This window comes from Ochlerotatus camptorhynchus, unplaced genomic scaffold (assembly GCF_037179485.1).
Source record: "Ochlerotatus camptorhynchus isolate MF236.1 unplaced genomic scaffold, CSIRO-AGI_Acam_v1.1 ptg000126l, whole genome shotgun sequence".
NCBI classification, from domain to species: domain Eukaryota; kingdom Metazoa; phylum Arthropoda; class Insecta; order Diptera; family Culicidae; genus Ochlerotatus; species Ochlerotatus camptorhynchus.
In genome coordinates, this window is record NW_027040616.1 from 594963 (window position 1) to 610935 (window position 15973).

The 15973-nt window shown below is 40.0% G+C and overlaps 1 protein-coding gene across 1 annotated transcript; it reads right to left on the reverse strand.

Annotated features, from left to right (window-relative positions):
• Positions 1-9357: 9357 nt before the first annotated feature.
• On the reverse strand, positions 9358-12986 carry LOC135700053 (uncharacterized). Its single transcript, XM_065220441.1, has one exon. It carries the CDS (start codon positions 11983-11985, stop codon positions 9685-9687), a length of 2301 nt encoding a protein of 766 aa, XP_065076513.1. The 5' UTR covers positions 11986-12986; the 3' UTR covers positions 9358-9684.
• Between the last annotated feature and the right edge of the window lie 2987 nt (positions 12987-15973).

The window sequence follows — 15973 nt, forward strand, 5'->3', positions numbered from 1 at the left end:
ATATATCTTTATTAAGGAGACTTTCAGCCCTGGGCTGGTTCGTCTCCAAAAAAACAACTAGGTATTTGGTTGAAGAACAGCCGGGCGGACCACACCACTCACCGCGTTATTCGAGGGAATCTTTATTGTCGTCTGCGACTGCGGTCGATAATGGATGGTGAAGGTCGCGACCGGCGGCTAGTTAGTCGCAAGTAGCAACAAAGTGAACTCCGGAAAAGCAATGATTCGATCGATTGAATTTCCTCCACTTTGAGTTGAATGGTTTTTCTGGTCACTTCTTTTTTCGCTCTCCTTCTGGAGACATCCGGCTTGGGTTGGAGACTGAGACAAAATTAAAAACATTGTGATGGGGTGTATGTGTGGATCAAGGATTTTTCTTTTTCGTTCCATATAACGCTTAATGGATCTTGGCGATTGGATAAATTTGTTGGATTTCTTTATTTTCCTTCCTTTCTTAGATAATTAGTTTGCGAGCATAAAACTACTCAACATTCTTTCAGTTTCTTTTTCTCATTCAGTTGGTTTCGTTTGCCAAGTCCTTCTGGTTGCGAAAAAGTGTCAACAGGGGTTTTTCTTTTCCAAATTGGATATTTTTCTTCTGTGTTCGATTGAAAAAATGAAGGAGAAGGACCTTACTAAAACTGAAAGTGCCCTAAATACTAAGGGAGAATAAATTAAATGGGAACGTGGTACTTGTCAGGGGCTTATTCTCTATCTATGTACATCGAGTGTTTTTGTGACTATTTTTTGCTTCAAGAGAGACATGTTAAGCGTGAGCTTAAGGTGACCGTATTTTTAAGGTATGAGATTTCACGTTTACAAATAAAATACTGCTGCGAGTGCCAAATGAATACAATGATCACATTTTAGAATTCCTAGCATATATCTTAAGTTGAATTCGCTCTACAGTAGTCAGAAAGTTTTACGATTGAGCTTTGCAAAAATGCCAGATGGGATTAAACTATCAGGAGTGTACTGTACTGTTCAAGTACAGTTTTAAACGTCTTTTTTTGCTAACCGCAAGCTTTCAACGACACTGCAACAACAGTTTGGTGTATTGTTTTCATCAATTTATTCGCACTCTCAGTATTTGTTTTCAAATACAGGCAATTAGAATTAACTAAACTTGGTCGTTCTTTTCCACCTGACTGGTTCCATTGGCACAGCGTACCAAAGGTGAATCTATTGCAAGTAAGTTTGATTGCAGTTGTAGTTGTGTGCCGCTTGTGCCACGGTCGTGTGTTTTACAGATGCATGGATCTTGTGCGGGTTTTCTTTTGTTATTATTCTTACTCCTCTGTTCGCTCATTGTTTTCATATTCTTGGCATCTGGTTTGTTTTTGCTACGATTGTGGTTCATTTTTTTTGTCAAAACGCTTACTACTGCCATTGCACTTGTTCATTTTTGTTTTTTAGATTGTTTGGACACCGATACAGTCACTATTTTTTTTGTATTGATGGTGATTGTTGTGATGTGTGTGGTTAACTTGATCTACATTTCTTACATACTAAGAGTGTGATGCTGCCAGTAATGGGGTTTCTTCGATTCGTACCGTATCTTATAGAATAGAATACTTATTTAGACACCCTGCTTTTCGTTTTATAATCATTCTTGTGTTTAGTTTGATTACAATGTAAATATTAGTTCTTTTTCATCGACATAGGTAAATACATCAATTTTGAATTGAAACATCTTCACGATATCCTGCGCTTCGCGATCCTAGATCTTACTTACATCCATGTATGCTTACCAAGTTTTACTTAAATGCAAATACATCTGAAGCACCATTTTCTAACCAGAGTTGCCAGGAAATTTCCTGTGTCGGTTGACTGCTTTTAGCTAACTGTCTACTGATCCTAAGAATTAAAGCATCTGTTTCATGTAGTGTTTGTTGAGGGGGATGATGGGGGGCGATACTCTTCACTAGTTAGGAAAATCAATCGTTAAGCGTACAGTCAGTACTCAATTTTTTGAAACTATTATCAGTTTTGCGCGTATCTAGGACGTGTGCTTTGTTTAGATATTTGTTTTTATTTTTCTAACACTAACAATTTATTGTTTCATTCGAGGCCTTAGAAGAATAGTTAATTTTAGTTTTATCAATCTTTTGCTTTTGCCTTCTCTCCGTTTTTTTTTGTTTCGTTTTGTAGCTATAACAATCATCCGCATTCGTTTTTGGCCACTTTCTCGCTCTCGCTATCTACGGTACGGGTTTGGTTCAGCATCAATGTAGCACCATTTCGACAAGAGTGTTTGTGTTTTTCCTACGATTTAGATGGAAAATACCAAAATTGCGAAGGGCAAACGGATTCGATGCAGTATTATCCCTTGGGTGTTTGGTTGTGTTAATCATGTCTCTTTTATTTGTTTGGTTTGATGAGCAGAAGAGGTTGGCTTGAATTTTTCCATAAGGAAGTGTAAATGCGATCGGTAATTGATTTCCATGTGTTTTGATTATCGGAAGGCCATGAAACTGTTATCTCTATGAAATTTTCCCAATGTCTTGCGACGCCGTTGGCGCTGCAGTGCATTGATTGTAAATAAAGGATGGCCTTTGTAAATGAGTCAGGTGATTTCGGCTAAAGGGAGGCTTTTGGTGATAAAGCCATCAGCAATAATCAGTAAGAATTGATTTTGAATGTGCTCGAAATCGAGGTTTGTTTGCTATTTTGGAATGATTCATTCAACATGCACAGGAAAGGTATTTTATATCAGGTTTGTCACAGCAATAAATAAAGTTTATTGGTTGTAAAATTGGTGAGTTCCTTTTTCGAATAGCAAACCGGATTAGGCGGATGCCGAAATTAACTCACAGGAGCTACATTTCGGTTTAGGCAGTAGACTGATGCTATGATTTTCGGGCGTAGATAAGCCCTACTGCAAAATTTATGGATGAATCGCGTTGGAAATTATTTAAGGGGGCTGAAACTGTGAGGTGATAAGATTAACAGCAATACCCTAGTAAAGTTGATATTACAGGCTGTAATATCGTAGCTCCTAAAATCAAGCTAACATAACTCACCAGCTTCAATTCTCAGCAAACTTTTGTTTAAGCTTTATTAGCGAGATTTTTAGCTCGTTGGCTAGTTCATCACGTTTCTCAGCAAACTGTGGTGGTGAGTTTGAATTTCAAGATTTTTGCTTTACAACCGAATGCAACCCCAAACTTCCATCACTGCTGGCAGCAGTAGCTTCGTGTCTGCCATGGGTGAAGAGTACAGAGAGATAGCAAACTAGACTTTCTCTTTCTAAGAAAACGATGTGCAACGGAATCATTTCTGTGTCGAGTCAGCTCTCAGCTACAATTTTACATGTTGAGAATAGCCGCGCAATATCAAAGGAACTTGAAAAACCACGCGTGATATTGAAAGCGTTTATCTAAAATATAATTTTGCAAAAGATTATGCCATCACTGATATTGATATTATCGGATCATAATTATCGATACGATATCCGATATCTGTCAACCCGATACCGATAAAACATGTATGTTGTATCGATATTTTGAGTAGTTTAAGCTGGGATCTCAAATAAAACATTGCTCAACGTCAACTGGTCATCGGCAGCATTACATTTCAATATTATTAACGAATTTGTTGTTGATGTTTGGTGCGCATGATGGTGGCCTCATAGTCCATTAAACTGATGAAAAATGCGAAAAATTTTATGTAAAGGCTACAGGCTAAGCCGTTAAACCAAAGTTTTTAAAAAAAATTATCGGATATCGGCCCGATACCGATAATTTGAAATCCGATACCATACCTATTCCTATTTTGATACAAAACTGTATCACGATTACGATAAACCAATGTTCTGAATAGCCCTAATATATTCAGGTTTTCACCCTAGTCTACTATAAAAATTGAATATCCCCCATCTGACATCCGACATTTATCTGGTGTTTACATCTGTGCGGATTTGCTAGCGCTAAAGATTTGGAAGCCCTCTGTGTCGTGATTTCTAGAGGATTTCGGCTTGAATCAACAATGATTACATATTTCAAAGCATGCAAGTTCGGCTGCGCAAGGTGTGAGGCGAGAGGTATGTGTTTATCAGCTTCCTCCTGTAGATATTGCTGTTGAACATGCTTTGCAATATTCTCAATCTCTAGTAAACCAGTAAAATGCTGAAGATTATAAATCATGACATTTCGGAGGAATATTCCTAACTAGCTAATGTACATGTTCGAAAGCGAGTCACGCAAGATTGTCGAAATTGACCAGAACTAATAGACATTTGAGGTAAATGCATTCGTGAAGGGTCAATTCAAACTTGAACGAACTGTTTTCAAAATATGGACGTGGACTACACAGCTAAATGCATTGCCGTAGATCTGCATTCTTCTCTTGAAAGACGACTCTTCAAAAATCGTCGAATTCTAGGTAAATTTGATTATACATTTCCATTACATAGAGTCGATTCGATTTAAACTATCTGTCAGTTGAAATGTTTTCATTTCTTAATCAGGGGAATTGACTATGCGCGCCACAGGTGGTGGTACTACCAACTATGATACTTTTAAATTGTTCGTTAAATGCTTGTTCGATGAACAACTTTCGAGAGTTATGTCTGTTTGTCTGTGGCCTAATGTCAAAGCGAGGGGTAATTGATTGAAATTAAAGCGAGCGTAAAAAGAGTATGATTTCCACGCTGAGAGATTATACCGAATTTATGATTTTTTCCAAGTTATCTGAGCATTTTTTCAATGCGCTGAATTCAAAACGACACAAAAGGGTGATTTATAAATTATGTCATGCTTTAACGGGGTTCAATATTCCGTGGCAAGCATATTATTAGGAAAAGTAATAACATGACTGATTTTTTCCTCAATTCCGCGTGACATAATAAATGCAAGGCCTCAAAGGCCTAGAGCTTTCTTGGGAACTCGTCTTAAGATTGTCTTGACAAAATAATTCTTGACAGTCTCATAAAAACAAAAGTCTAACGTATGTATATATTGCCCAATATATTCCGAATACATCACCATACGCCTCCAGGGGCATTCCTAGTCCTATCCCACCGTCTTATCTAGAACTTCATCCGTCGACCGTCCGAGAAGCATTCTCCGAAAACCAGAAATTCAACATTTTAAAATTATAGCAACGCCGACTGCGTTGACACCTTGCAAAAATACCCAGAATTCTGCAAGGCGGTGGTGGCGGTGTCTCCTTGGGAAAACGATGATGGTTCTATTTTTAGTCCAAATCGTGTTCGTAGGCCACAGAAAAAAAATGCCATTCTAGCAAACCTGACGCTGCTGATGCAGTAGATCACACCGCTCACCGAAACACACACACACACACACACCGAGTGCCGTGGCTGCACTGTTTCTTTTCCGATTAGCATAACCGGTCGTCGTCATATGGGCACAAGAACAGAAAAGAGAAAAAAATTGATACACGATGTGGACAAGTGCTGCGCTCACTCAATTTGCCCGATACGCACGTGCCCTATCGGGAACCAGATTGCCGTGTGAGGGTTTTATAGCGAGATAAATAATCGGAGAAAAAGGCAGCGGGTGATCCCTCCGGAATTGTCACACCCAGCTGGTTAAGTCTATCTTTGTTAGTTCCCTTACCCAGGTCCGTTCTGAAAGACAGTGCATAAATTTCCATCACATTGGCACGTTTTGGCAATTTTCCAGCGGTCACTTTGTTTCAGGCAACAAATTAGTTCGACTTACTAGCTTTGAGACATGGAAATCAAACAACCCTTGTTTCCACTAGTGACATTCGCACCAAACTTGTATTCTGCTTCTTTGGGCATGTTACATAAATGTCCAGGAATGAACGATTTTATTCGATTTTATCGTGCTTTTTTTTCCGTTCGCCTCCAATGGAATAGCAATGAAATAGGGTAGAGCGCTACTTCATCATAAGCGCTCATTTCCATTTTATCGAGCAGAAAATATCAATACTATCAATGATTTCGCCGTGCACATACCAATAATACATTTGCTCCGATGCGTTAGTTCATAAGCTACAACACAAAGCCTCATTGTTGTTAAAACAAAAGAAGCGCTCCTTCAAAATCAATTTTTTTTTCTGCCTTCAACCGTAAGACGACGGAAATCCAATGGCGTTTCAATGCGTTAGGATGTAATTGAAACTCGAAGGACGAACTTGGAAACAGTATCTCAACAATTTGTGAAGGTAAATAAATTTGGAAGCCATTATAATCATTCCATTTATTGTTCATATCCGTACGAAAAAGGGACGTTTAGTGCGGATTGTCCTTAGTAGGACAAAAATTAGATCAAAAACCCTACCTACGTTGGTAGATAAATTTACATCACTCGTGCACATACAGGTGTTGCGCTGACAAGACACAGCTAGAATTTGCCATGCGAGACTAGAGATTAAACGACCAAATGTAGTGCTTCAAGTCAACCCCGATAGACTGACTAATGAATGCTGGTTCTTTCTTTCCTTCGTGTCTGCCCTGGGTGAAGGCCAGTCCGTGCCGGGACCGGGATGCAAATTAGTCAGCGTGCCCCAGTCTCACTATTCCAATGTGTATTTTATGTAAATAGAGAGACATTGCTCATTAGGCAGCGTTCCAAACGCCCCATTTCCCCGATTATTCGAAGGGATCAACAAGGGACAAGCTGTCACCCAAGATAACCGTCAAGAACGTACCAGAGGATACAAATGGGAACAATTTTCCTCCAACCCCATTTGGTCACCACTACACGGCCGATTAAACTAACTCAACTTTGAGTTGCATCGTTGCATTCACTTTAATTCGCATAAACGTAGGATACCAAAACTTTTCGAATCGAGAAAGGTTTCACACAGTCTAGATTTTTGAGGAAAAGCGAGTAACATTTTACTCAGTGTCTATGTTTGAGTGACCTACGTTTATGAGATTTAGAGTGAAAACCACTCCATTTTGAGTTGATCTCATCGGCTGTGATCCACCGTATACGGGGTCGCCGTCGGTACGGTGGGATTTGAGATGGAAGTAATGCAATTTACTGCCGGTTTCTGACCGGCTGCTGCCCTGGTTTCTATCTTCGGGGAAGACGGTTGATAGCCGTTTGGTGGAGAAAAATAGCAATAATGAAAAAGTTTGCTCACACCTCCCGTTTGTAATGTCTACTTGGATGGGTGCGCGTAGGAGGATAGGCATCGAGAAAATTGACAGTTGGTGACATCGTCCGATCGTCCGTGTGGAAAATAGGCATCCATTGCCGAAGAATAATTCCTTCGGTTGATGGGAAATGGATCATCATTTAGCCACTGGGGTTTTACAGCTGATGTTGCAAGATTCGCACAGATGATGTGAGTTAAATGCTGGTCGTATTGAATAGAGGAGTCGTTCACATTTCTAGACTAAATGTATTTTCAATTTAGTAAGACAGAAGCAAAAATGATCTATCGACCTCGAAATTTCAATTTGGGTTTTCAGAGATATTGCGATTGCTCGTTCGTAGTCTGCATTACTAATAGAACCGCAATCAAATATTTCTTCAATTTTGGCGCACTGAAACAATCACCACAGTTGACAACACCTTTTGAAACTGTCAAATGAAGCTGCAAGAACGATCACTTGAATCTCTTTAAAATAACTGATAAAAGGGTAATCATCTATAAGGCTCTTCCATCGGCATTCAACGCAGCTGATTGAAGATGTTAGTGATTTAAGGACATGGTTCAAGGAACCTTCATATGGTCCACCACTTCACGTTTGCAGGGGAACACATCTCATTCTCCAGAAGCTTTATGAATCTCACACAAGGAAAAGTTCGCCAGTCATTGCGAGTTTTCGCGAACTTTTCCCGTAGATTGATTAGAGACTCGCTTTTTCTCCCTTCTCCTACGTCCTTTTCTTCCATTCTTCGCTTTTCAAAAAGCGAGGAATGGCGCTATAACCATAAGCCATATAGAGCTAGGACACGAGTTAGTGCTCATGTTCCGACCACTAGAGGAAAATGGAGCATCACTTAACCATTTATTACTAGATATTGTGACCATTCATTTATAAACAAAAATACAGCCGAACGTCGGCTACTATGTCCACGTTGCACCCATTTAATGGATCCACGTTGCACCCATTTAATGGATTCTGAAGTATAGTGTTTAAATCCTTTATTTAAATATGCCCGATGATTCAGAACATCTTGTCCCTTAAATGCTGCATTTTGATATATTTTGCGTATTTCTAATGTGAATCATGTACCTAATAGACAAGACAAATTATGGAGGTATATCTATCATTTTCCAGGTTCGAGTTCGCCTCTTCTGACATTTTCCCCCTACATTGTGTGCCCGAGCTGATGCAAAATGATGAACCCAATAATACCTACGGGAAAAGGCTTCCGTGAACCATGCCCTCAAGCAGAACGTAAAGCAATAATCCGTGGAGAATCAATCGCTAATCCTACCCTGTTGACTATTTTGCTAGCTACGCGATAGTAATCCAGCATCATCTACCCGACGTGAATCATTTATCTCGATTCTGCTTGTTGTTTTGGCACTGGCATAATCCGATCAGTGAGTAATTACTTTGTTACCATCATTCGGTGACGGTGTGGTTCAGCTAATAATTCAATTCAGCTGGGTAATTCGACATCTCACTGGACGATTTGTAGTGGAAGCACATTAGATAATCCGATGCTGTTGAATTTTGCGATACATAATAATAAACAAAAGGAAAATCTAGAATTTTCCTTTGTTTATTAGTGCAAATGCCTGCGGGTACTTCAGATTATGATTATCAAACGACGTGAAGTTGAGGGCGAGTGATTTTGGTATGCTTTGATCATTCAGATTACAGACATTGTTTCAGGTCATATTTAGTCAAGGTGTAGGAAATCCAAACTTAAATGAAACTGGTTTGTTTACAAACAAAAAGGTAGAATGATCCAATCGGCATCGCAATTGCACGAAACATGTCAGATAGTCAGATTACGCATAGCGCTGGCAAATCATGACATAGCAAAAACTAGTTTCACACGTAATGCAATTCAACTTTGACGTACATAAAGAATCGTTAACAAATATGGTTTATATTTCAAATCTTTAATTACTGACTTGTATGACATAAGTGACGTTTTTGTTTCTAATCACCGATATTTACATGAAAATTTCGTGTCTGACAAAAATTTGACAGGAGAGTGTTCATTAATAATAAATAATCCCATAAATTGCAAGTTTTATTGAAGTTTTGAAGCATTCTACAGTTCTAAATCATGGTCTACAGTACCCTCATAAACAGTGTTTACTTAGAAATGAACAATAATTGTGAAATTTTTAGTAAACAAGACCCCGCTCCGCACAGTAAGAAAATAAAAATTACTATCACATTGCACTTCAACCACGTCAAAAATGTGGTGTAATTTAAACTGTCATGATAGGAAAAAATGGTATTTTGGCAGCGAATGCATTGAAATAAGATGGGATTGAGCCGGCACCGGTGGTGTAGTGGTAAGCGTGACTGCTTTCTCGCCCCAATGGGTCTGAGGTTCATTTAAAATTAACTTATCGCGAAGAAGAATCCCAGCATCAGCCTTTGTTAAAAGTGAATCAGCCTACGGCTTTACCTTTTTGATTCAATTATCAACGGTAAAATAGCTTCTAATTAGTTCAATCGAATTTCTGCCCACCTCCGACAAACTAAGAGACATGATTTTCATAAACCCCACACAAGAGACATTAGCCCAATAAAATACCTTTTTAAAGCTACACTTCCGTTTGCTCGTCGTTGCTGGTGCAGGAATTGGTGGCAAAGTTGCATCCCCACTTCCGTGAACTATCACAGACTCGTTTCAGTATCGATTTCTTCTGGATGCACAGACTGTTGAGTTCGTCCGACGGATACCGCTCGAACTCGACAATGAACCCGTTGGCCACGGCCACGGCCGCCGCGTGATTCGGGGTAAGGTATTTGCACGAACTATTACTGCGTGACAGGCTGGCGATGCGTACCTTGTGCGATTTGTGGTGCAGTCCGAAGGGCCCGTTCGATTCAGCTTCGTCCGACGGTCCGTTTCCGTTGGTGGTAGCCTGATGAAAGCTAATGTTGGCATTGTAGTTGTTGTTATTGTTGAAGTGGGTGTTGCTGTTGGTGAGCTTCTGCAGCCGCTCGTTGGTTTTCTTGTCGATCCCGAGCAGTCGCCTGACACCGCGCTGCACCCGTTTGTTCCGGTAGGCAAAGATGAAGGGTGAGCTAAGGTTGGCGATGATCACCGTGAAGATGGCCAACAGGGCTTGGTCCGAAATCAGCACCAAATCCACATGCCCTTGCATCAGCACCAATATTCCGTACGGGAGGTACGATATGAGAAACATTATTATCACCAGTATGCTGATTCGAGCTGCACGTGATTCTTCGCGATATTTGAACAAAGAAGATGCATTCGAAAGTCGATGTCGGATCGACGTCATGTAGCTGAGTGCCTTTGGCGGCACGTGTACAGCCGGCAGGGACAGAATATGATGGTTTCCGATATGGTCAAACTCCTGCGATACGAGTTTCTGGAAATTCGGAGTTGAGTGAACCTGCCGTAGGCCGGGACGTATTTCTTGGTCCTGTTCGCTGAAACTGACCAACCGCCCGGCACTGTGGTTGCGGCGGATTTTTCCCGAGGCATCGGTGGGGAGGCTCAACATAATGTTGTGATTTTTATCTTGCTTCATCGATGGCTTCGGTTTGCTGATTGGTGGGGACTGTGGCTCTACGGTGGTATTGTTTTCAATTTGTACTATTGCCGGTTTCTCTTCCGGTTGGTACTTGGATTGGTGTGTGGGTGTTGGTGACTGCTGCAACAAAGGCTTCAGGCAGACATCCTTGTTTTTAATACTACTGCTGTGTTGAATACTATTTACAATAATGGTTTCATCTTCATAGTGAATCTGCTTATCGATTTTCATAGTCAGCCCATCGCAGACATCACGGTCCGTGTGCTGGCGCAGATGTTCGGCTTGCTTTTCCGCTTGCTTCTGTGCTGACACGGCTGCCAGATTCAGTGCACTCTGCAGCAACGGGGAAGATCCATTTTGCCGCATCCGCTGGCCGCTCTCCCGTGCCTCCGAAAATATTCGCCAATACATGCCGCATACGAGCGCAAACGGCAGCAGAATCACAATCACAAAATACGTGTAGGAGAAAATGGTGTTGTACAGATCCTCCGAAATGTTGAGATGATTTATGAGGCCATTATCGTAGTGGACGGCCGTTAGGTTTTTATTAAAATGACTAGACTCGAGTGCTGCCGCTGCTTCGGCGCTTGTTATCCGGTTGTTAAACAGTGTAATGTTTTTCTGATCGCCTCGAAAACCGGAAGCAATTCCGAAGGCTATCCCCAGCAGCCAGGTCGTTGCAATGAATGCCCAAGCTTTGAGCTCGGAAATTCTAGAATGGTACCGCAGGGGATCGGTAATGGCACACCATGTATCACCGACTACTAGCAGAACCGAAAGAGCTCCGAGAGCCACGGCCAAGTCGAGCCCCCAGCATCTTATCTTGGTGAGCGTTAGCTTCATATCGATTACATCATCACGAGTGGATTTCACGTGCAGCACATCTTCCATATTTACATTACTTCTTATCAATATAGTATCACATTCGATGGTGGTGGCGGTGGCGTTCAAGCATTTAACTATCCTATCGGTTTGATTATTAACACTATTTGCCGTACTGTCGTCACTGGCGGTGGCATTCACTATGGTCGCGTATGGAAGTCCAGCATTTCCGGAGGTCGATGCCGCCGTTGCGTTTGTCGAGGTTGACACGGTACTTGCGGCCAGTACCACCACCGTTGACGGCGATGCCGTCGATGCAGATTTCGATGTAAATGCATTCAACAGCAGCGATGGGCCCAGAATTATACAACATACCAAGTTCACAATCAGCAAGTTAATCACGAACCGATTCGCTGTTGTTCGCAGACTTGGGGTGACCCAGAAAGCGCCCAACGCTAGGATATTCACACCGATCGAGCAAAGCAATAATCCACCGACCAGGCAATCTACGGCTAACATTGTGCTACACTGGTTTCACTTTTGTTCAGCCGGTTGAGTTTCGTCATTTTTGTGTGTACAGTTTTATATTGAACTGAAAGTTTCGCTACTCTATTCTCCTCGCTTCAACTGTCACACCTCATGACAGTCATGGTGTGGCTACTGAAATTGGCACCGAAGTTTCATTGTCGCTTCGTTTGTCACTCAATCGCACTCTTGTTTGACACTGAAATCCACAAGCTAATTTATGATATGACTGCTCTTCGGGGTGCTTCTTCACTGAATTCACCGCTCGCCTTGTATCCAATGACAAACATTCAACTGCTTCGGTTTCACTAAAAACTGATCGCACGCGTCTTTGCAAATTTCTCACGGCACTGTTTTCTCGAGTGATTTTTTTTCTTCTTAGCTAATTTCGTCTATCTAAACCGCATTTATCATATAAAAAATCGTTTCACACAGGGAACACAGATTCTCTCTCATCTAAGCACTGCTTTCGAGAAAACACTTGCTCGTCGCGCGGTAGTCTTTTGACGAATGACACAATGAATCAGCACCGATACCTTGCCAACCACCGACTAACTGACTGCGTCCTCTGGATGTTGGCAAATTTTCATAGACGGCCGTCGTCGTGTCGTTCTTCCGCGTGCTGCTGCTACACACGAAGGATTTTACCGAGTGCCGAAGACGTGCTCGGCTTTTTTCTATTCTTTATGCCTCCCGCTCGGGTTCTGTTACATTCTGTGTTTGTAATATTACCGCCTGCTGGCTGCGTGTAAGTCAAGTTTGTGTGTTTGTATTGGTGCTGCAGCTTTTGCCACTATCCGTACTGCTGTTGGCTTGGTGAGGCCAAAGACTCGGCGTTCGTCGTCGGTTGCAGTTAGTGTTGTTTGGGCTTGGCATTCGCAGTGGACGCTCTTTTTTTCGCACCGGTAAAATATCTGTATGCCGACGATTGACGTAAATTTCACATTTGCGTGGAGCGCTTTAAAAATGTTTATATTTTCCCACCACCACCACTTTGCCGCCGCAACGCACCTCGTCCGTTCGTCTGGCAGTGCGTTTCGACGATCACTTCAATTAAAGTTTTCTTCGGCGATGCAGAATGGATATCATGCTTCAACTTTTTTTTTTAATGTTCGCCTTTTGCTTTTCGTATTTTCTCACCACAGACTGGATCTTGTGTGATATTTCAGTGTCTAGTTTTGCTGTGGTGCGAAGTTCAAGTTCATGTTGCCGTTCGCGGTCGAATGCCTCTGCGCGTTGTTCGATGATAGGTTACGTTGCAGAACCTGGAATGAAGTGAAGAGAATTTTTATTATCGATTTTGACAGGGTTAGCTTTCACTGTAATCGGTTGTTTGCGCCGCATTTTGGTGGATTTTAATGGAAAACTTTTAATATTATTTTAGTGGAGCATGGTGCTTGTTTGCTTTATATCGAATTACCCGTTGTTATTTGTGATTTAATCATATAAGTATATACAGGTCCCCTGAATATATTTCGCACGAAAAAAATGTTACCGAACACCAATGTTTTGGGTTTCATATATTGGTGGAAATCGATTTCATTCACATAATTAGCTTGCATTTATTTTGTAAAATTTAATGGAAAGTTTTCTGACGGCCACAATAGAGCAGTTCAGCGTGGAATAGGTATATGAACAGTTGTGAGTCATTCTTATTGGAAGCGGGACATTTCGCTGAAGGACGTTTCGCCAAAAGACGCTTCACCGTAGCTCATTTCGCCAAATGGGTCATTTCGCCGAAGAGCAAGCCATTTTATACGGTTTAGAACTTTTCTCAAAGCTCATTAAATTTTGAAATCAGTCTTGAAAAAAGATTAAGAAGGATCGATTCCTTCTTTTGAACATGAGCAGTTCTTTCAAGTTGTACTGATGTCAGAAATTTTTCAATAATCAATATTTTTGATTTATATTATATTATCTTTCTTCTTTTAAACATGAGCTGTTTATTCGAGTTGCTTACTATGGGAATGTATATTATTTAAATGTTTTCCAAATTAATATTAATTGTATATTGATTCGTGATTAATATATGGCTAAATGACCCAATCGGCAAAAAGACTCATTCGGCAAAAAGACTCAATTCGCGAAATGGTACATTCGGCGAAATTATCCATTCGGCGGAATGAACCATTCCGCGGAATGAACCATTCGGTGAAATGTCCTTCGGCGAAACGTCCTTGGGAAAAATTCCTTCGGTAAAATGACTTAATATATGTTGTTTATGTTTTCGATAGATGAAAACATGAATCTTTCACAGATAAATATATATATAGTTTGCAAGCAAAAAAAATTTATTTATTTATTTCATCAACCGATGTAGACTAGTACAAATACATATACAAATTTGTTTTTCTTAAGAATATTAAAAAATATATTGTCAGCTATTATATTTTTACTTCCTACGAGTTATGATTCCGTATGGAGTTAAAATATTGTTTTAGTTTATGCCGAGACATTGAAAAGTCAATGGTTTCGCAGTATTGATTGTAAGACGCCATCATGCGATTTAATGGCCCAAATTTTGCATAATTTGTGCGATGATGGGTTACGGCAAATAAATTTCGATTTCTGAGTTGTCGAGTAGGTACATAAAAATTTAATTTTGATAAAAGTTCTGCTGAGTTAATGCGCTGCGAAACGATATCGTTTACAAACGAAACCATTGCATATTCACGACGCTCTTTTAATGTTTGTATGTTTATAAGCATGCAGCGTGCTTCATATGATGGAAGAGGAAATGATGTCCAACCTAATTTACGAAGGGCATATAATAGAAATTGCTTTTGTACTGATTCTAATCTTTCTTCGTGCGTGATTGAAAATGGAGACCATACAATGCTGCAATATTCCAGTATTGACCTCACATAGGCAATATATAGTGTTTTAATTGTGTATGGGTCCTGAAAGTTATAGCAAAAGCGCTTGATAAAGCCTAGCATGTTATTTGCCCTGTGAATAATTGTATTGTAATGGTCTATGAAAGTTAGTTTGGAGTCTAAGATAATCCCTAAATCCCTGACTCTTTCACATTTTTCTACATTCTGATTTCCTAATGCAATTGAAATGTTTGATGGTGTTCTTTTTCTGCTAAATGATATTAAGTTGCATTTTTTTACATTCAGTTCTAATAGGCTTTTTTTACACCATGTGTAGAATATGTGTATTTCACTCTGGAATATATTGATGTCTTCATCATTTTTTATTTCCAAAAAGAGCTTCATGTCGTCGGCATAGATTAGCAATTTTATTTTTTTGAGAATGAAGGAAATGTCGTTTACGTACAGAATAAAAAGAAGAGGTCCCAGATGAGAGCCTAGGACAAATTGGATACATTTGAAAATATCATCAAATGTTTGTTCTACATATAGGTACTTTTGATTTGAAGTCTAAGTCAAGAAAATGATAAAATCAATCAGATATTTTGACATAATCAGGCAAGTTGTCCCGCACTCTTGGCGTTTATGAGTCTTGTAGCACCATTATTGCCATAGCAGATAGTATGTAAAAGCCTGGAATCAAAAATACAGAAGTCAATACCGTGCCACTAATCCTTGAGAAAGGTTAAATATATAACCGAAACTATCGGATGTAGAAGCGAAACCGTTTCCCTGTTACTTAGAATGCCAGAGTCCTAAGAAATTGCACTCATATTCAGATAGTTGTTTTATTTTTAAGTATATAGAAATATTTGTAAGATTTTCATGGAAAATACGTTAAAATTACCTTGGATTATTTCTAAAATTTTTTGAAATTCTGTTTAGAAATATTCAGTGCCGTCAAGGGTGACAATTACACATTATGTGGATATTTTGGATTTTTATAATTCTTCTTCAATCCTTCGGGATTTTTATCATCAACATTAAACATTTCAAACGGATATGTGTGATGTCGTGATCGTCTCGAACAAGCAGGTTTGCCTCTCGGTTGATAAGATTTGATGCGTAGTAGGTGTGTGCTAGTTTTATTTTTTGGGTAAATTTTT

What these genes read in the sequence shown, in the direction of transcription:
- LOC135700053 (XM_065220441.1), bottom strand. Translation starts at nt 11,985, where the DNA reads ATGTTAGCCGTAGATTGCCTGGTCGGTGGATTATTGCTTTGCTCGATC.